Genomic DNA, 21,573 nt, shown 5'->3' with positions numbered 1-21,573 from the left:
GGCAAGAGGAAAACCTCAGAAGAGGTTCATGGATGTAGTTGTGGTGAACATGCAGAGGGCTGATGTGAAAAGGACAGCTTGGGATAGTGGGAAATGGAGGCTGATGATTTGTTGTGCTGACCTCTTAAGGGAACAGCCAAAAGAAGTTTCTTAGCCATTATTGAGGTTATTGTGTTTACATTAAACTGTCTGCTATAACAGCTAGTGTAGAAAAACTGAAGGCAGCTGTTGTCTTAGTCTTGAGTTTTTGCTGCCATGTTACAACATGACATCAACTGTATAGCAGTTCATTCTTGCTGTTGCTCACAAGCAATATAAAAATGTCTCCAAGGTCCACCATGGGCTCACAGGTTGCACTGCAAGCACCACTAACATGCTTAGTAGGTATCAATAGTGGTCCAGTATTATATTTTTTCTCAATGGTTATTGTTATGTTCCTTCCTTCTTAATAAGCATTCCAGCTAAGAAAAATACTCAATATTAATACTGATAGAACCCCCGACGCGCACGCACACACACAAAACTAAGTATCCCGAACCAGCATGAATACACATGGACGCTGCAGTTTGTAGAATTATTTATTCTTTGTTCCAGTCCAAAGGACACATGTTCAATCTGCCTAGTCTTAAAAAACATGATGCTTTGGCAGCCTCTGAATCTATATATATAAAAAAGTCACGTGTGGCATTTGAGAGCATCACATATGTGTAACACCAGCTTCACATAATATACACAAACAGCCCTTGTTGAACAATGATGAAAGCTTCATCCATTCAAAAAACAAGAGAAAACACTGTAAGTGAATATTATTGTGGCAAGTATAGAAAAAAAAAAAGACAATGATTACTGAGCAAATGAGCTAGGTCAAAGTCATGCTGCAGCGCTTTTGTGATGAATAAGATCATAGCTGAGGAATATAATTTTGTTTCGTTTCTGAGTGATAAATCCCTGAAAAAAATATTCCAGTATCTCATCTGACTCAGTCTGTGCCTTTGCTGATATTACACATTGATGTAATGCAAGCAAATCTGAACATGCATCTCTGAAGCAGGAAGAGTGGCTTAATCTCAAGTCAATCAGATCTTCCCAGGGTCTTCTTTCAGGGTAACTGTTCTGTTGAAGATGAGCTGCAGTGAAAGAAGGAAAAAGGTTTCAGCTCATATTGCATAAATGTTTTTAATCCAGACCAAGACTATCAAAGAATTAACTAAAGTTAATTGAAATAGAAGCTTCCACAAATTTGTACAAACCTCGTTTTAAATAAATAAATAAAAAATAAAAAAAATCTTTCCGTACCTTATCTGCAGTGCTGTCTGAGTCCACGGAGAAGTAGCCGACTCTTTCAAACTGGAATTTATCAAAAACCTTTGCTCTCTTGACTGAGGTGTCCACTAAGGCACTACTGATCACTTGCAGGGAATCCTAAATTTAAAAAAAAATGAAGAAACAAATTAAGAAATCGATGTGACTGCTGACACTTCAAAAGCCTTCTGTTGTAGTTCAGAGATACTCACAGGGTTGATGTCACTCAGGAAGCCATTAGGCACTTCAGATGGATCTTCTGGATGTTTGTGCAAGAAGCTACGGATACAAGGAGATACTTGGTTAGGTGAATTCTCTAGTTATATTATTTGTGAAATGTTTGTGAATGATGGGTAATTGTTTGTGACTTACAGTCTATCATAGAGGCGCACTTCACACACCAGTGGCTCACTGACCCAGTGGATAAAGGCCTTCGGTTTCTCTGCGGTCTCAGAACTGCAGCAGGTCACCTCCAGTTCCACCACTTTGCCCTGAGTGTCCTGAGAAATGGTTCAGAGCAACATGTGTGTCATAAACCAGATAATGAAGTAATAATGACATTTTACTGCCGCAATTGAATATTCTAGAATACAACCTCTTGTTTAATATAACTAGATCATATTTTTATAAAACTATGTCGTTTGACTGGACAGATATATGTAAAACCTTCACAAATATATTGTGATGAAGAAAAGTTTGAAGGGCCTTTTTATGTTTTTACAGGATTAGAGCATGGAAAACACATTTTAATTTTATTTTATATTGTCTACTTGGTGAAACTGAGTCTTACCTTGATGATTTTCTGGACAGAGATGACATACCCAGCATGCCTCAGGCCTACAGGTTGTTCTGGAGTCAGGCGCTTGTAGCCCTTTTCCATGACCTGCCAAAGAAGAGAATAACCTCATAATCGTTGCCCATCTCAAAACCAAAAAGAGCACAAAGAATTGCTGCTTTTTAAAATCATTTATTTGGAGGTTTCTCCTCTCTGACCTCTCTGAAGTCACTTTGTTCAATGAAGACTGTGCGCGTGAAAGGAACCGTGTGGCTGCCCTTAGCTTCGTCGGCAGGGAAGTCCGGGACTCGTACATCTGTCTGAAAGAGAAGACAGAAGGATTATTTTCTCCTAAAATATAATGTGAAAGAATATACTAGGTCAAGCGATTTGTTTTATAAGCAATGTACAAACCTTGAAGTTGTCAGGAAGGTTCGTTATGGTGACTTTGAGTGGTTCTAGCACAGCCATGGTTCGAGGTGCTGTTTCATTCAGCACATCCCTCACACACGCCTCCAGTAAGTGGGGCTCGGTCGTCGTTTGGGAAACTGTGACTCCCACCTGTGAGATGTGTACAGTGTTAGCACAGCACTTATGAATGGGACTTGTTGTGGCATCCAAAAGTTCATCATTGCATTCATTTTGCCTACTCGTGCACAGAAGTTGTTGATCGCTTCTGGGGGAAACCCTCTTCTCCTCAGTGCAGTCAGAGTGAAGAGTCTGGGATCATCCCAGTCTCTGTAATTAGAAACAAATATTTAAGAGTTACTTAACGCAGGCTATGCACAATGAAGACATCACAACAATAGCTGTGGTCAAAAGGCTGCATCAATTCCCTACAATGAAGTAATTAACTAGTTTGTTTTAATAGCTTTTAACATGCTTGGGGAAAACTAAGGTCCTACTCAGATATGGAGTTTAAAACATTGGTGAATCCAGAGAGCTGCTGAAGTCAGCTTTTGTTGGATGTGCTGCTTTCGGATAAATGTCATGTACAGGTTTGTCCCAATATTTTGTCCTGTTATATCAGGGAAAAACTAAGTCTGGAAAAAGTTTTTTTGCATTGCAAGCCTTAGAAATGTTTCTATTTAGAGTGCTACACAATTAAATGATTTTCGAATTATACTAACTGAATACAGTGGGGCTGAATTCTTAATTTGAGTGGTCTATATCTGGTGGAAGCTCTGACGTAAGGGTTTTTACTCTTAAGCCTAAATTATGGTCCTGCAAACGTGTTCGTCTCCGTGCATGTTTCTGTTCAGACAGCGAGCGGAAAGGGTTTTAAACCAACACCAGACCTGCTCCTGTGCAGTCTTCCAAAATCCCCACTGCACATTACTGGACGCAAATGATGTGTCTGCCGAATGCTGATTAGTTTACAAAGCTAGATCAAAAATCAGTACGAAAAGCAGAGACAGCTGCTGCTCAGTTTCACTTCAGCTCTTTGTATGTTATAACTTCTCCATGGACCAACAACAGCCCACAGACTGGTTATACCACATACTTTGTACATCGCCTCCATAGAAAACAGAGCTCTGTGCAGATGGACAGGCCATCCCCAGGCTACGAAACTGCTACCACTGCTGAACCACAAAGTCTGCTTTAGTTTGTCTAAACATTTTGTGCAATACAGCATCTCATGCGACATGTGAGGGGAAAAAAACCAAAACAAAAGCATACAGCTAACTTTTCTGTAAAAGTTTTGATTTCTACGGCTTTTTCAGTTAATCTCAAGGTATCTAATTAAAAGGAAATAGTGCATAAAGCCTTTTATGTTATTCTAACAATGAAATCAGAAGTGACTTTAGAGTTTATCTCTATGACAATTAAGTAAAAGGGCTTTAGTTGAATGGTAACAAAAAACTGGAAATATAAAACACTTTACCAGGTAGGGATACACAGGTAGACATTTAATATGTAGTTATATGCCAGTGTTGACTTTCAACACAAAGTTGATATTATTCTCAAATCTAAAAGACAGACTTTCAGCTACATTTTATGTTAATGACATAAGGCCACTGATTTAAATAACTAAATTAACTTCCTAGGACCTGACGTCCACATGTGTGGACATCACATTTTGGGTTATTTAGACCAAAATACTCAATTTTGCTCTACAAGGGCCTAATATCCACTTTCGAGGACATTATACTGCTACTGTTCTATCAAAATTTTAAACGAATATCCTCATATGTGGCTTTTATTTTTCTTAAAAACAAAGGTAAAATAAATAAATAAATCTGGTAATTCTTTGTTTTTACATTCATCGGGACCCAATATGCCCAAATATCAAAGAGAAATTAAAAATGCATGCCGTGGAAGAGTTCGGGTCTTAGGGGGTTAAATAAATAAAATTGGCTTTATCTATGGATCTCCTTATCCAATTCAGGACTGTGGGGCTGAAGCCTATCCCAGCTATTACTGGCTAAGAGTTTGGGCAAATCCTGGGCACGTAACGAGTCCTTAATAGTGATTAATAACCAGTATGTTCAGTTTTTTTTGCCATGTTAACATAGCTAACCTTGTGTTTTAGATTCAGCTCTGTGCTTAAAATAAGGTTATTTTAAATTAAATTATGAATAAAAAAATAAAACTGTTGAATCATAAGCATAGTATGTGAATATATGTACAGTCTAATGGTTGAATTCTAGCCTTTTTATTATGACCTATTACAAATTCACATTTATTTTTTATTTTTCCACACTGCTTTGTAAAATATTTTTTATATAATTTCTTTGACATGTGAGGGTCTTTGTTCTTTGATTACAATCCCCTCTAGGGGTCACATACCTTGCTGCAGATTTTTTGTTACCCATGGCCTTTAATCCTCAATGACTTTATGTTTACCAGACTCTGATTAACACTTAAGAGTTGAAACACGTTGGTCTATCTTTTCCTGCCTACACCTAAAAATAAACTTGTTACATTATTTTACAAAGAGATGGAGTGCCTCAGCAGCCCTTAAAAGCAGCATATTTCCTTGCCACTTCTATTAATTTGCATTACAAAGTAAATAATTAAGTCTGACAAAAAAAATGTCAAAAAGAAATCCTACTTTACCTGACAACGCCCGTCTCGACCAGTTTGATGATTTTCCTCTTGGACACAACAGTGTAGGTGAGGTTCAGCCGCCCATATTCCCACTGCACAGGGCAGTACAGATCCAGAGCGTTACACAGCCAGTAATATGATGAACGCCTGACAGAATCACAAAAAGGTCAACAACAAAAAACAGTAATGTCATTCTGTAAGAATCCAGCAAAAGCTAAAATGAACCTAATGAAGATGGGGGGAAAAAAGTCCTGTATACCTGGCTTGAAACTCTTTGGTACACAGTGAGTGTGAAATATTTTCAATGGAGTCACACAGACAGTGAGTGTAGTCATAGGTAGGATAGATGCACCTGCAAAGAAAGATAAAGCAAGTTCACTAGGAATACATTGTTGTGAGAAAAGATGTTGTGGGTTTTTTTTATTTATACCATTCATCTCCTGTCCGATGATGCGGTGTGTATTTTATTCGGTATGCCACAGGATCCATCTTTCCATCCTCCATGACCATCTTCATCCTGAGGGTGGCCTCTCCCTCAGCAAACAGGCCCTTCTTCATCCTCTCAAACAGCACCAGCGACTCTTCGATGGGTCGATCTCTCCACGGTGATTGAGGAACATTATGGCCTTTCAGCTCCTCGCCTTTCTGATGGCACACATACGCGTGACCCCTGAAGGCGGAGAAAAGAAATGAGTCAAACACCATCCGTGCACCAACATCTCCACATATCCTGCACTCACCTGCGAATAAGATCCACAGCAAGGTCATAGAGTTGCTGAAAATTGTCAGAAGCGTGTGTGACGGCATAAGGTTTGTAGCCTGTGTGAGCAAAACAGGGATATGACAATGGCTCCATGAATGTAGAGAATGTGCCCAAGAACATCAAAACATTTATGCACAAAAAACTTACCCAGCCACTCCACCATATCCTTGATGGCAGTGAAGTATTTCTCCTCTTCCTTCTCAGGATTTGTGTCATCATACCTCAGGAAGCAAATTCCATTATTTGCCTATGGGGGAACACAATGTTTAGAGTAAACACCTGCACAAGAGAACATTCAAAAGCTTATATGGTGTTGAAGAAGAAATTAACTTACCTTTGCATAGCCAAAATTAAAGTTGATAGCTTTGGCATGCCCAATGTGAAGGATACCGTTGGGCTCAGGAGGAAAACGGGTACGTATCTAAAGACATGCCGAGACAGGTAAATGGGATCAATGTTTTTTTTTTTAACTATGTAAGATTTGTAACAGTTCATTCAAGTCGCGAAAATATTATACCTGTCCACCTGTGAACTCCAGGTGCTTTTTAAGCAAATTCATTGTATTCGGTGTGATCACGTAGCCCTCAGTTGTATAATTTTCTCCTGCGCGGTCAAGAACAAAGAAATAAACATAGTTCAAAGTCACAATAACCAAGTAGACACATTGACAAAAGTCCCCCTTTTCACATGAATGCTAGAAAAGCTGGTGGTGAGGAGTGCTCCATTCTTACATGGGCTCAATCTGACTTTTTAAACCAGGAAACCAGCAAGGGAAAGTCTGTCTAATGTCCGAGCACATTGATACACAAATAAGCATTCCCATACACATAGCTTTGTTGGTTAATTTTTTAAGAAACATTGAGGGCTGCAGTGTGAACAGATTAAGGAAACCTTTTTCAGGTGCAACAAGATCATTTCATTTCTAATTGTCCTCACCTGGTTTATGGAACTTCAGTGCCTCTCCTCTGAGCTGCTCCATTAGTGACTTGCCCTCCCCAGAGACTGCATCACCTAAACAATCAATAAACAGTTTTAAAAAGTACTTCAAGACAAAAGCACCCCTGTCTGTTTTTGACTTTGCTGCTTACCGTTCACCGCCACCTCCTCTTTCTTCACCTTCACGTCATTCTCTGTGACTTTAGCTTTCTGTGCCTGAAAGATGATTATATATTGGTAAATGGTAAATGGTAAATGGTAAATGGCCTGTATTTATATAGCGCTTTACTAGTCCCTAAGGACCCCAAAGCGCTTTACATATCCAGTCATCCACCCATTCACACACAGGTGATGGCAAGCTACATCGTAGCCACAGCCGCCCTGGGGCGCACTGACAGAGGCGAGGCTGCCGGACACTGGCGCCACCGGGCCCTCCGACCACCACCAGTAGGCAACGGGTGAAGTGTCTTGCCCAAGGACACAACGACCGAGACTGTCCAAGCCGGGGCTCGAACCGGCAACCTTCCGATTACAAGGCGAACGCCCAACTCTTGAGCCACGATCGCCCCATATTAATTACAGACCAAAAAAAATCATGCAATGCATTTCTACCTCAGCTCTACACAGAACTTACAAAATTAACTCATTCTGAAGCTTAAACACACTACATATCATTTAGTTGATTGGCTTTTTGTGTGTGTAGATTAACTATCTGCTGGACAATGTTTTACCCCAAGACAGCAAAGAATTTGCATAAAAATGGCTCCAGAAATGTTCAACTTTTTAATAAGATACACCACTTTTACCTTGGGCTTCTTTTCTAGGTCAGCCTCTGTTTTGGGTCCTAAGAGGTGCAGAACCTTTAAGATGAAAGCCAGAGCTTTATTATTTGAAAGAATCCCAGCGACCTTCACTGCAAATACTTAACCACAATGACATTGCAATAACAGAAGGATCTTTTCCCAGACATACCTGCATGTCCACCTCATTCTTGATCACCTTGCCATCAGCCCATTTTAGAGCAGTGCGTGCTTCACCTGCACCAGACACAGAGGCTCAGTGAGAAATTATTTTTGGCTGATAGGCTTCAGCAGCTGCAATAATATTTAACCAAAAGGTGGGAGCTCATACCCATTAGCAGTCCCATGTTGAAGTGGTACCTCTCCTTTAGCAGTTGATCCTTGTGCTTTTTAATCACAGCTTCTACCTACAGTACATTACACAGTTACAGTGCATATCACACCCAGTACAGCACGTAAAAAGACACACTTTTGGCTAGAACACTCACTGCTTCCTCAATCTGCTCAGGTGTTATGACTACACCCACTCCACATGCTTCGTCAAACTCCTTCTGGTTGATGGGGTCTTGTGGATGACCCTTCACAAAGTCCAAAGCAGCTACAAAAAAAATATTCAGAAAGTGGTTTATGTAATCTCGGTTTCATATACACGCGCGCGCACACACACACACACACACACGAGTAGTATCTGACAAGTCGAGGAACCCCACGACTGAGTGTATCGGTGCAGCACGGAGAAAGAATGCCTTTGGAATCAAACACATAACTCGTTTTGTGACACTATGATCAGCTGACCTGTGCTGATAATCTGGCATTCACTACTTCTGGTAATTTTTTTCTCAAGTTTCATAGGGTATATTGCTGATTTACCAACACCTAGATACTATAAAACTAGTACAAAACATAAAATTTGGTGAGTGAACCTAATCCATTCATCACCTTAAAATAATCATTTAAATAGGCGAAATCACAATGTTTGTGTGTTTGCTGATATTTGAGCAGCTTGAAGAGTTACATTTCAAATTACATGCCACTTAAAAACAGACAAACAAACAAAAATGTTATGATGTTTATGCTTGCTCCTCCTCAGTTGCTTTCTAGATATTAAAATACTGCAACTGCAACTTTACATGTGCACCATGAACGCATCACAAAGACGAGAAGCAATAAGGATATAATGATGATGTAACTGAGCTGTGGGATGTCATTATTTTCTAATTAAGGATCTCAAACCAAACAACCAATTTACAATCAGAATATACCACTCCACATAGTAACAAGGAGAAAAGATAAGTAACTAAAATAAATTAGGCAAAAAAATAATGGATCCTTTTTCAATTAACTCCAATTTCATTCACATTCTTCATATTGAGTTATCATTTTAGACATGTAACACTTTTTAAAACATTTAAATGTATACAATTCTTTAAATTATAATGAAGAGAGTTCCACAGTCGTATACCCCTAACCGTTGGACTCATTCATCTTTGTGTAGTCCTAGCTGCTTAAAATAAAATTTCCTTCTGCTGTCTTCTCCCCCCGAACACATTAAAAATACTCTTTGTAACTTAAAAGGCAAAATATTATTTTTAGCCTTAAACATAATTAATAGTGTCCGTAGTTTCACTAAATCTCCTAATTTTAATAATTTTGATTTTATAAAGAATTTATTTGTATGTTCTCTATATTTAACGTTATGAATCATTCGTAGTGCTTTCTTCTGTAATAAGTTTAGAGGTTTTATAGTATTCTCATATGTATTCCCCCAAACTTTGACACAGTAACTAAAGTATAAGAAAAAAAGTTAAAAATATAAAATGTGCATTGTTTTGTAGTCTAATAAATCTCTTACATTTCCCAAAATATAAATGTTTTTAACCATCTTCCTTTCTAATATACTAAATATGTGATTTCCACGTCAAATTTTCATCTACTATTACACCCAAAAAGCGAAATTCAGTAACTCTTTCAATCAATTCTCCATTAATGGACATAATGACTTCTTCCTCCTTTACACAATTGCCAAATAACATGAATTTCGTTTTTGTCAGATTCAAAGATAATTTATTTATATCAAACCATTTTTTTAATCTTAACATCTCAGAAATCATAATTTCAACCAAATCTTTCAAATTCTCTCCAGAGCAATAACAATTTGTGTCATCTGCAAATAAAATAAAATTTAACCTTTTTGATACATCACAGATATCATTAATATATAAATTAAAAAGTTTAGGTCCCAAAATAGAACCTTGAGGAACGCCACATACAATCTTCAATCTTTCAGAGGTATTGCCGAGATAATGTACATATTTTCTAAATAACTCCTTAACCAATTCAATGCCACTGATCTCACACCATAATTATACAATTTAGAAATCAAAATAGAATGTTGTAACGTGTCAAAAGCTCTTTTTAAATCAACGAATACCCCAACTGTGTATTTATTATTATGGGTTGCAGATGAAATATCGTCAATGATGCTAATGCCGTTGATCTATTTTTACGAAATCCAAATGGATTTTCATTTATTAGTTGATTTTTTTTCAATAAAACTATCAAGTCTTTGCGCAAAAAGTTTTTCAAGCACTTTTGAAAACTGTGACAAAAGAGACACTGGCCTATAGTTGTTAAAACTATGCTTATCTCCTGATTTATATAAGGGTATCACTTTTGCCAGTTTTCTACAATTGCTACTATTTCTTTTATGGTAATATCAGCTAAGAATAAGGAATTAACCACTCTACTTTCTCCTTTCCAGACTTCCTCATAGTCTGGGTCGTCATATTTTCTAATTAAATTTGCTAAAGTAGGCCCAACATTTACAAAAAAGGAACTGAATTCGTTTGCTACTTCAATCTTGTCATCGACAACTTGATTATTCTTAATGAAATAAATAGGCCGATCTGAGGGTGTGTTCTTGTTACCCAATACTTCTTTAAAAATATTCCAAATGCCCTTAATATTATTCTCGTTTTCCTGAAAAAGTTTATTATAATAGTCTTTCTTGGCTTTCCTCAATATTAATACCAACTTATTTTTATAAGTATTTATATCACCTCCTGCAACCACTTTTCTGAGTATACGCACTTCTTTTGCGGTTCAGACTCTTTCTGGCATTTCTTTGGAGGTGGAGGACCACCAAAGAGAACTAATGGAGTGAGAGATTCCCACCATGCAAGCTCCTTTAATTGCTTAAAGGAGCTTGCTTCTTTGACATCTTTAAGAGTTCTAATCAAATGTCTGTCCTCCTCCAGAAAATCTTATGTACGCAAACTGGCGTTGCAACTTCTTATCTGGTGCGCGTCTTTTATTTTGACAGCGAATGTGCACCTGCAGACCACTTATGTGCACCCCTGTATATAGTTTAATCCCACACACACACACACACACACACACACACACACACACACACACACACACACACACACACACACACACACACACACACACACACACACACACACACACACACACACATATATATATATACAGGGAGTGCAGAATTATTAGGCAAATGAGTATTTTGTCCACATCATCCTCTTCATGCATGTTGTCTTACTCCAAGCTGTATAGGCTCAAAAGCCTACTACCAATTAAGCATATTAGGTGATGTGCATCTCTGTAATGAGAAGGGGTGTGGTCTAATGACATCAACACCCTATATCAGGTGTGCATAATTATTAGGCAACTTCCTTTCCTTTGGCAAAATGGGTCAAAAGAAGGACTTGCCTTCTTCTTAGTTCTATTTACAAAGTATAAATCGTACCCTTTGATACAAAAATGACAACCCCTATTCTCATCTAACCATGTTTCAGACAGAGAAATTATTTGGAACTTGCCTCAAACTATACAGAAAATCTTCAATCGAAGCAAAACTTCTATAAAGACCTCTGCAATTAATATGAATTAATGAAAATGTATTAGCTATTTCAACCTTATCCCTGAATTGCTCCTCTGTATAATCTTTACATGTGACATTAATTGTATTAAGCACATTCCTTTCAGGGTCAATACCTGCTTCAAAATCATATGGTTTATGATCTGAGTCATCGAGCATTATGCATAATTATTCTAAGAATATCCATTTGACCTCAAAAAAGAAAGGGATCCTTAACAATCGCACATTTATTTATCGACATATTTTAAAGTCCGTTGATCTTATCTTCTTCCATGTCCAATTTACAACTTCCTTTTGTCCTTTTCCACCCGAAGTAGCATCTGTTCTTGTAAAGGATGAACTAATTGTTTTTAAGCTCATAGTCATGATTGGTCGTAACCGTCTGCCTATCTTGGTAATGTCATCTCGTATAAATGTCCAATTCCCCAAGATCCTTAATCGTTATAACCTTGGCTTCTACTGGTGTTCCATTAAGTTTAATCATCACTTTACAGTTCCTGGTCCAGGTTGCTTGAATCTTTGTCTCCTTCCGTAATATGCGAGCTTGTCTAGCAATATCTGCATTTCTTTTTATAAGATGTTCATTCAAATATACTCCGCTTCCTCTCAAAAGGCTGGACTGCCTCAGCAAGTCAACTTTGTGTTTACGGTTTACAAATCTCACTACAATTGCTGGAGGAGCATTAGTGTGCCTCCTAGGAAGGGTATAGCATGCAGATATATTATTACTATGCAGGGGAAGTTTTTTATTCGAAAAGAATTCCACAACCTCCCGTTCCAACGACTGTAGCTCCTCCGTCGAGGGCTCGTCTTCTCCTCTTTTTGCACCGGTCCCAGACTCGGTGACTCTCGCATAACTCCTGTGTTTAGTTTCCAGACCCGTAATAATCACTTCCTCAAGTCGAGCCTGCTGTTCTAGATCGTCCACCTTCCTTTCCAAAAACTGGATTGTCTTGTCTTTCTCCTTAATTGGGTTTTTTAGTTCTTTGATTTGGTCCATCATCGACATTAGTATTCCTTGTTGCTTTCAGAGTATTTTTTCCTGAGCACTTTATATTTATTTCACAAATATTGTGCTTAAAAAGAATTTGTGAAAAAAATTTGCAGTAATTTGACTCAGATCATAATATAATTGGAGCACAAATTATGTTTAAAATATTTTTGGAAAACTTTGCTGGTTAAAACTGGGTCCACAACAGACCTTCTTTCAGTCGCTCTCTTTAGGGGTCACCACAACAGATCATCTACTTCCATCTCACCCGATCCCTAGCATCCTCTTCTATCACACCAACCCTCTGGATGTCCTCCTTCACTACATCTATGGATCTTCTCTGTTCCTGGCAGCTCCTCTGCTCACTGCACACTCAACCTGACCTGCTCTTCTGATATACTTATTTCTAAACCAAATTATCACATCATCTTGAAGTTTGCCACCCCCAGCTCGACCTCTTGTTATCTTTGTGAGTACCATAACTTCCAAACAGCAGGTCTCACTAGTATCTTGTAGACATTCACTTTCACTTTTGCTTGACTTCCAAAACTTTGATAATTTACCTGCAAGCTGTAGTTCTGTGCAGATCTTACGCTGAGCTATACTTTCTGAAAGAAATGCCAGGCGTTTGGTGTCTTTAAGACGAGATGCCATACTGTACAGCAATGTACCCATGGCTTTGTCCACTCCTGAGGCCCCATGGACACGTTGGGCCTATTGAAAACAGAGAGGAAATTTAAGAATTATTAAGAATTTGTTAAAGACAAATAAGGAAATTGCTAATAATCACTACTTTCCTTATCTTGACCCTGGGGGCCTAATAAAGATAAAATAATGGATGGTTTACTACCAACTAAAGAAATATGAAAGTAAAAGTGTAACTATGGCGTAATGTACACAAAAGTTACAAGAAGGTCAGGGTAGGTCTATCTAAAACTATAACCAGTGTAGCATAAATAAATGAGAAGTTTGTATACAGCTGAGCTGTACAGTCAAGTGTCAGTCGTTTTCACAGCTGTGCATTCAGGTAGTTGAGTTACCCCATAAGCGTTAGGACCAACCTGAGTAATTGCCTCCTTCAGGGAAGAACTCAGCGAGTCATTCTTCAGAGTTTCTTTCGCTTTCTGCTCGCTGAGTCCAATGGACGTGAAAAGTGTCAGCGTATCTGCCATTATTCCGCCGAATTCACCGGTTAAAATCGGAACAGCACAGACACACCACCGCCACACACGACTTTGCTTCCTAAAGAGAGACCAGAGACCACTTCCTCTGGAAAGAAAAAAACACGTGAAGTACAAAGAATATTAGCCAATAGAACTCTGCGGGTTTGGATCTCACTGACCAATCGTGAAGGAGATTTACTAAGATTACCGCCTACTACGATCGTAAGAACCAATCAGGATTTGTGTTGACACCAGTGAGGGACGGGTTACCGGAATCTGGGTGATGTTGCATCAGATTTTAGTAATTCCTGACAATATGAATTTTTGAGGATCATTACTTGTTATCTATACTAGATAATATTTTAAACAATTATTACGGAAAATTTATACTTTTCACAACTTTTCATATAAAATAATTGCGCCTTTCCGACTCAGTGTAAGGTCTTTGTCGTCCATCATAATCTATGCCAAAACATCTCCGTGAAAGTTATTTACTGGAATGCCGCGTAGCTTCCTGGAAAATACTTCTGTATTTATTATTGTAACCTACCATACACGCCGGATTACACTACTATGCGTTTAAAAAGACTTTACTTTACTGTAAAGTTTGTTATTAATCACTAAACAGAAACTGTAAACAGCAGAATTATGGCCAAACATGCGGTGCTGTCATCTGGATCAAAAATGTGGAGGTCTATGTCTTGTTCGAAGTCCGAATTGCGTCTCGATCTCACTCTTGCGTGTGGACAATCCTTCCGGTAAGATGGTCAAAATCACGTCCAGCCTTTAAACATCAAATGCAAGTTGAAGCGGTTTAAAGTCTTTGAATTAACTCACATCTCATTCCCGCAGATGGAGGGAAACAACAGAAGGACACTGGACCGGTGTGATGGGAGGGCGTGTTTGGACTCTGACCCAAACAGATGAGACTCTTTGGTACCACGTGTACAACAACCAGGACAAGCAGAAGGAGGGAAGTGACAGGAAGAGAAGAGTTGGTGTTTCTGTCTTGGACAAAAATACAGCAGAGAAGAGATTCAAATGTGCTCCAGAGAAGGAAGAAGATGAGCCTTTGGCTGTTTCTTCAGTACAGAATAGAGAGCTGGACGAAGAGATGCTGAGAGATTACTTCCAGCTGGATGTGAGGATGGGGGACCTGCACAAGGAGTGGGGAGCAGCAGATTGTCACTTCAAACACATTGCAGAGGTCTTCAAAGGTCAGTGTGTGAGTTTGTGTTTGCACAGCCTTGCTACTACATATCACTTATTACACAGTAAGGTGTTACTGCTATGTTTTATCAAATTTCATAAATACTTTTTTGTGGGGGGGGTTTCCTGCAGGTGTGCGAATGCTGCGCCAGGACCCCACAGAATGCCTGTTTTCCTTCATTTGCACTTCCAACAACCACATCTCTCGGATTCAGGGCATGGTGGACAGACTGTGTCAGGCTCTGGGCTCACCCCTGTGCCAGCTTGATCAGACCTCATACCACGACTTTCCTTCCCTGTCTGCGCTTGCAGGTGCTTGAAAAGTTTTGCCACAGAACTTAAATCTATGTTTGTAATCTTATCAAAACCTTTAGACATAAAGCAAAGGGCCTCAGGTCGGGCTGCTGATTTCTGGCCATATGACTTATGGTCACCTGCTCACTAAACCAGCACCCAGTGTATATCTTTAACGACTTTAAAAACAAGAATCAGGTGGACAAGTTTGAATTTAACTGTGTTCAAGTTTCAGCTGTTGATTTGAGATGAAGTTGAAGAATTTGGAGGTAGTCCTCCTCCATATTAGTCCATCCACTTTGTGCAATGTACCAGTATCATTTGCTGCAAAACAGACCCAGAGCATCATGATGCCACCACCACGCTTGACAGCTTGTACAGTGTTTTTAGGTATGAAAATCTCACCTTTACTCGTTCAAACATAGCTACTGTCATTGTGGCCAAAAAGCTCAATCCTCATCTCAACGGACTATAAAACCTTTCCTGCAGATAGCAGTTGGTTTGTCCATGTGAGCTGCAAATTTCTGAATGTCCTAGCCAATTTCTTCTCATCCGAGGGTGACAGTTTGGGTATTCTTCCAGGCCTTATAGTAATAGAAAAGTAAATAGTGTTTCCACATCTGTAAAAAGAACAGTTCAAAGAAATCCTTAAAAGCCCCAAATTACCACGATATTCATGCCCATGATGAGTTTGTGAAAACGTCTGACCACAACTATGTTCTATGTTGTTTCATTTACTGTTCTTATCAGACAGCAGCATAGAGGCACGTCTTAGGGATCTTGGTTTTGGATACAGGGCTCGGTTTATCCAGCAGAGTGCGAAGCAGATTCTGGACAACCATGGGCCTCAGTGGCTTGAAGGTTTACGCAGCATCCCATATCTAGAGGCCCGTGATGCTCTTCGCACTCTTCCTGGCGTTGGTACAAAGGTACAGCAGATATTTTTGGGGGGAGAAAAGGCAAAAAAATGTGATGTTAACTGCTAACATACAATCAAGGCTTTGTGTCATATTTTAGGTGGCAGACTGTGTATGTCTGATGTCCCTGGATAAGCCAGAGGCTGTACCTGTTGACACACATGTGTGGCAGATTGCTAAACGTGACTATAAATACGCTGCCAACAATGGACAGAAGAGTATCACAGAGAAACTAAACAGAGATATTGGTCAGTATTCACATACCTGTTTAATGGTATGGTTTAAGCCCTGGTTTTAAACACTGGTAATAAAATGTTCAATCTAATATTTCTACACAGGAGATTTTTTTCGAAAGCTGTGGGGACCCTACGCTGGCTGGGCGCAGTCTGTGAGTGTCAATTTCTGCAAACTGTCTGTCTCTTATAGCAGGTCCCCTGTAACCACAGAGTGTCTCTCTTGCTTCAGGTTTTGTTTTGTTCAGACCTCAAGAAGTTCCAAAGCCTCAAAGAGATGGCACATCTAAAGCAACCAGTGAAAGATGAAGATGGTGAAGAGGAAAAAATGCCATGCAAAAAGACTAAAGTAAAAACTGAATGTACAGGAACCGTGGGGAACTTGAAAGCCAAGCCAGCATGTCACAAGAAAGCAAAGATTTCTGTTAAGAAAGAGCCGGTAATGTGAGGTAAACACATTACCGGCTTTGTAGCCTGAGATTCAAATCAGGCTACAAAACCACACATTTGCACACACTGTGCATGTTCAGCATCATGTGACGTGAAATGAAATGTTGAGAGAGAAATGGATCATTTTCTCTTTCTTGGGGTTTTTATATAATTGTGTTGTAGCATCACTTCACTGTAACAAACAGAGCACACTAATGATTTTTTTACAATAAAAAATAAGTACCTCGCACTCTTTTTGTTCTCTGTAAAATGTTGATACCAGCAGAATCACAGCCATCATACATACAAGTGTGAATAAATTTCACACTACATTTTTAGGCAATAATTTACCAAAAAACATGCTGGATATAGAAATATGATACAAATTAAAACTAATATATGCAAATTCATACTTAATTTATATATTTTTCAAAATTTCATCAGAAGTTTGAATTTTCTGGCTTTTGCTTCATGGTTCAATTCTGAAAATACTAAAGTCATCATGAGCATATTGGCATTTAGTTTTGCTAAAACGTTGTCAGAAGAGGGCCCCTAGATGGCAGTACACAATGGAAGATGGTGCTCTCCAAGAAATTATATGGTGGGGAATTCAGTTTTAGACAGTGTTTTAAAATCTGAGAACAAATTGCACTTTCTTCCTGGGTGAATACTTTCTCTCAGGCCGCCTGGCTCTTGTTACAATAAGTACTAATGCGTCACGGCAATTGCGTGCACGCTGGAAAAGGTCACAGCATGGCAAAGTGGTGCTGTGTTTCTTTAAAATGCATTCCTTACACCAAAATAATATTTCTGTCTGTTAGATCATGAAATGCCATTAGAACGGGCTGCTGTGAAGGGCTGTAGGGTCTGTATGTTATGTATAGGCACTGGCTGACTGTGTCAGCTGGTCTTTTTATAGCAGGGATTGCAGTTATCTGCTGTCAGTGCTTGGGGTGACTGTGACTGTGTCTAGTGACGGCATGTTAATGTCTCTTGGGCTGCCTGACTTCACTGTCCCTTTACAGCAATGACTATGCATTATTCTTGTTTCTTGAGATTATACGCAGCTGTGTACTTTAGTGTGAAGCTCCAGAAATTATTTCTCATATGTACGCTTAAGCGTGTAGGTGCATCATATACAAGTATGTCCAGTTTTGGCATATGTGCGCGCACGTGCGTGTGTGCGCGTACATCCATAGAAGTGTTTTATTTGTGGACGAGAGTGCAGCCATGTGAGTTAATGAATATGTGAGTCAGCTTTCGTTCCCATTCCGGTTGAGCTGGGCAGAAGCTGGGCCCCAGCTTTAGGGCAGAGTCACACTGAAGAAGAAAGACAGAATAAAAATAGAGCCGAGAGAAGCAAAAATTAATAAAAGAGCACAAAGGGGAGATGGGTGAAAGTACGCTGGAGGTAGGGGCAGGATATTCAGTTGACACACAAAGGCTAGAACAACACAACAGTGGCCTGTGTATTATGTAAGAGATGGGTCTCAGCTTGTGTTCTGTCCTTGGGGTATTGTTCAGTTAAAAGGACATCTCCGTGTGCCTACTTTCTGTAATAAGAAGGTCATTACTTTTCAGAAGCACCAGAGGGCCCCACATTTAGAGCTCAAGTAAATGAGGAAGGCCTAACTCAATTTCCTGAAACAGATCATAAGCTGCATATAGTAGCTTGTTTTTATCGCACCTGATCTACAGAGAAGTTTGGGAAACCTGTTGTCATATCAGATTCCCAGATTAATGCATGATAGTGATGAATTATAATTATACTACTGAATTTTCTCTCATATAGGTACATTCATAGATTTTAATCCGATCCAGTACAGAAGCTTTGGCACACTTGTATAGTTAGTAGTTTATACCATAATTGTATACATAGACCTAATTCACCTGTGATTTTATTTAATTTTGCAGGTTTTGTCCAGATGGTTATAAATCAAAACTAATCTTACAGCAGGAAATGATTAACCACAGTATAAAAAAATATGTCATTTGAATATAGACATTTCAAGTACACATATACTATTAAGAATATTTTAAAAAATGTGCGTAGCAGTGCTGTGAAAAGTCTCAAGCCACCCCTCATTTCATTATATTTTGTTAGGAAAATGATTGGAGTGATTTACAGAAATGAGCAAATGTGGAAATTTAGTATATAAGACAAAAACAGGGCTAGTATAATTCTAACTGAACTCGCTGTCATTTCTTTAAGTAGTCTTCAGGACTAGTTCTGCAACATTTTGTGTACCATGCAGGTTTTTCCACTTTGGAAAAACAACTGCCTGGAGGGACAATAAATCTTTTGTCCAGTATAATGACCATTTTCCCGAAGCCTTCGTTACTCACTATGTTTAATGGACACACATTTTTGGCCAAAGGAACGTGACTGTGTTGAAGATTTCAGTGCATCTTTGTGAGGTGGATGGAAACATCGTCGTACCGTACTGGCACACTTTTATGTTTGTCTGAGTTGATGCTGGACGATTCACGTTAGCAAACACTGCACTGTTTTACTTAGAGACAAGCTCTTCAGCGTCTGCTTTGCAGGACATTTGAGCTTTGGTGTATATTTGTCTTTTCCCCCTCATTCTTAAGGAAATGACTTTCAGATATCATCAGCTATAAATGTGTTTGGAAATCTTTGGAAATTTTATGCCAGTGGCATTTTTTGCAGATTTGGTGAGAGAAAATTTGCAACAAATGATGTGTTTTTGTAGCAGATTGTTAGTAACAAATTGAAGAAACTTTTTTTCCCTGTTTGCTAGGTTTTCTGTTATTTGTAGACACAACACTGGTTCATTCCAGTTGAGTTTTCTGTGCTTTAATGATTCACAGGTCAGTGTTAAGTGGTTTAACAACTACAAAACATTCCTCTGAAAATATTCAGGTACAAAACAAAAGCGAAAACCAAAAAAGGTGAAAAAGCAGCTAATGTCTAAAGAAAAACTTTGAAATACTCTGTCTGAAGAACTATTTTTATTTGAGCTCTGATTCTGTTTCTCCTCTTTGTGAGCTCAAAAGTGGTCTCTGTGTGCTTTACCTCCACATTTTCTGTCTCCCACTAAAAGTGATGGATGTTATTATTTCTGATTAGTAACAGGCAGTATTATATAACAGTATCTGACAGACTAGCTAAACTGGATCAAATTTAAAGAGAACTGTGTTGATTTACTAGATGTGGTGTAATCTAATGCTGTTGGATGCAGCTGTGATGGACAGGATAGCAGTCCCCACATGGAAGTCTGTTTTGGGGGCCCAGAGATGGGGAGATTATTCTTTAGAGCCTAGACAATCTTATGGGTGAAGGGAAGCCACAGAGAGAAAGACTTTGAGCAGCAGTGTTTTAGATCTTAAGCTTTTCTAACTCATGAGTGTGTGGATGGACGTTAGCATATGAAGGTGTTGGCTGTTCTTAAAGAAAGAGGCTTATTTTGTGGAGAAAATTAATACTTTCTACCATCTGATGGGATCTATGCTTGGCTTGCTGCGATTAAGGTTTAATCCCTTATAAATTGGGAGGAAGAAACAGGTTGTCTGCTTCAGGGTTATATTTCAGCACCCCTACCAGTATCAATTCAAATGACTAAGTGGAACGTATTCACCACATTCCTGTACAAAGGTGGTATAGAAATATGACCCACAGTATTTATGGGTGTGGGGTAGCAGGAGCTTTATGTGTGGTTTACTGTTTGCCATTAAAGGCAAGTTAAATTAGTGAGGTTTAAATACAACCCTCCTCTGATTGTATTTAATGCCCACTCAAAATCTCTCATATGATTTAATGGCTTCCAGCTCCATATACATGGTTTGCTTGTTTTAAAGGAACAGATGTTGTGGGTGTAAGCATAGTCATGCAATTTGGGTCATTTCTTTCTCCGTCAAGGGAAATTATAATTATTTAACTGAAAATGAGAACATGTTTTTTCAGAGTGGTTCTCGTCTTTGTGAGGAAAATCAGTAATGTGATACTTGTATAAAAGCAAACGTAGAGGTATGTCTTAAGCAAATAAAATCTTCATGTTTAGACAATTCAGGTGAAGATGACAACCACGACCACACCTGGCAAGTCTTCTGTGTCAGCTGCTATTAAATGCTTGTGAATGCTGTGGGTTAATGTCTAATGGGGAGAACCGTTGAAAAGACACTTCTTGTTGGGGCATGCCTTTAAAAAAGAAGAAGAAGAAACTTTCAGTTTAAACTCAACATGATTATGTGAGAAACCGACCTCTTATGAACACCCCTGAGGTCCCGCCCGTTCAAAGTTCAGACGAGAGAAAGCGAAAGCATCTAGGCATTTTTTTTTTATTTGTTGACATACGCAACATCACAATGATAGAAATAGATCTTTGCTAACAGGAATACCACAGCCTCCATATGAGCCAGAAAAATACTGCATGAAAGTAGCAAGAAACATGAAAAACTCATATGTCATGTTGAAAGAAAAATATGAATACAAATGTACCTGAATTTCAATTTGAATTTCTTTTTAAATAATCAACAATAAGTAAACTCCTTATAATACCTGTAATGACATAAAATTGGTATGAAAATATTTTAGAGAAAACTGTTTTTTAAAAAACGTATTTTTTTATGTGCCACCCCAGAATTTGATCGCACCCCTGCTGTGTAACCAAGGGTGGAAATTATAGCATGGCCAAAGAGGTTCATTATGTAAATATGTGATTATGTAATGATGAATAATTATTACATGCAGTTAAAGTGACAAACTGGCAAATTTTGCGGGGTGTACCCTGCCTGCCTTCCATGACAGCTGGGATAAGCTCCAGAGATGGACTCCCACTCATATAC

General features: G+C 38.8%; 2 protein-coding genes across 2 annotated transcripts; one reads left to right on the top strand and one right to left on the bottom strand.

Moving 5' to 3' along the window:
- Positions 1-565: 565 nt before the first annotated feature.
- qars1 (glutaminyl-tRNA synthetase 1) lies at positions 566-14,631 on the bottom strand. Its single transcript, XM_080295176.1, has 24 exons — positions 14,520-14,631; positions 13,581-13,788; positions 13,083-13,233; positions 8,116-8,225; positions 7,959-8,034; positions 7,800-7,864; positions 7,634-7,687; positions 6,980-7,043; positions 6,828-6,902; positions 6,409-6,494; positions 6,226-6,312; positions 6,039-6,138; positions 5,869-5,947; positions 5,559-5,798; positions 5,388-5,480; positions 5,138-5,275; positions 2,728-2,815; positions 2,492-2,638; positions 2,296-2,397; positions 2,093-2,185; positions 1,675-1,802; positions 1,515-1,581; positions 1,297-1,422; positions 566-1,127 (listed from the first exon to the last, which is right to left on the bottom strand). Exons 2-24 carry the CDS (start codon positions 13,689-13,691, stop codon positions 1,077-1,079), a joined length of 2,331 nt encoding a protein of 776 aa, XP_080151302.1. The 5' UTR covers positions 13,692-13,788; positions 14,520-14,631; the 3' UTR covers positions 566-1,076.
- ogg1 (8-oxoguanine DNA glycosylase) lies at positions 13,933-17,014 on the top strand. Its single transcript, XM_080295179.1, has 7 exons — positions 13,933-14,440; positions 14,535-14,899; positions 15,024-15,203; positions 15,936-16,114; positions 16,203-16,350; positions 16,441-16,490; positions 16,568-17,014. The coding sequence occupies exons 1-7, from the start codon at positions 14,331-14,333 to the stop codon at positions 16,781-16,783; spliced, it is 1,248 nt and encodes a 415-aa protein (XP_080151305.1). The 5' UTR covers positions 13,933-14,330; the 3' UTR covers positions 16,784-17,014.
- The last annotated feature ends 4,559 nt before the right edge of the window (positions 17,015-21,573 follow it).

The sequence above is a fragment of the Astatotilapia calliptera genome, chromosome 20, assembly GCF_964374335.1.
Source record: "Astatotilapia calliptera chromosome 20, fAstCal68.1, whole genome shotgun sequence".
NCBI lineage: Eukaryota > Metazoa > Chordata > Actinopteri > Cichliformes > Cichlidae > Astatotilapia > Astatotilapia calliptera.
This window is presented reverse-complemented; position numbering and strand designations above follow the sequence as displayed.

What these genes read in the sequence shown, in the direction of transcription:
- qars1 (XM_080295176.1), bottom strand. Translation starts at nt 13,691, where the DNA reads ATGGCAGATACGCTGACACTTTTCACGTCCATTGGACTCAGCGAGCAG. An exon ending in TGAAGGAGGCAATTACTCAG is followed by an intron (nt 13,234 to 13,580) that starts GTTGGTCCTAAC and finishes TGTTTTCAATAG; the next exon opens with GCCCAACGTGTCCATGGGGC. An exon ending in GTGCGCCTCTATGATAGACT is followed by an intron (nt 1,582 to 1,674) that starts GTAAGTCACAAA and finishes TTGTATCCGTAG; the next exon opens with CTTCTTGCACAAACATCCAG.
- ogg1 (XM_080295179.1), top strand. Translation starts at nt 14,331, where the DNA reads ATGGCCAAACATGCGGTGCTGTCATCTGGATCAAAAATGTGGAGGTCT. An exon ending in TTCCTGGCGTTGGTACAAAG is followed by an intron (nt 16,115 to 16,202) that starts GTACAGCAGATA and finishes GTCATATTTTAG; the next exon opens with GTGGCAGACTGTGTATGTCT. An exon ending in GAAACTAAACAGAGATATTG is followed by an intron (nt 16,351 to 16,440) that starts GTCAGTATTCAC and finishes ATTTCTACACAG; the next exon opens with GAGATTTTTTTCGAAAGCTG.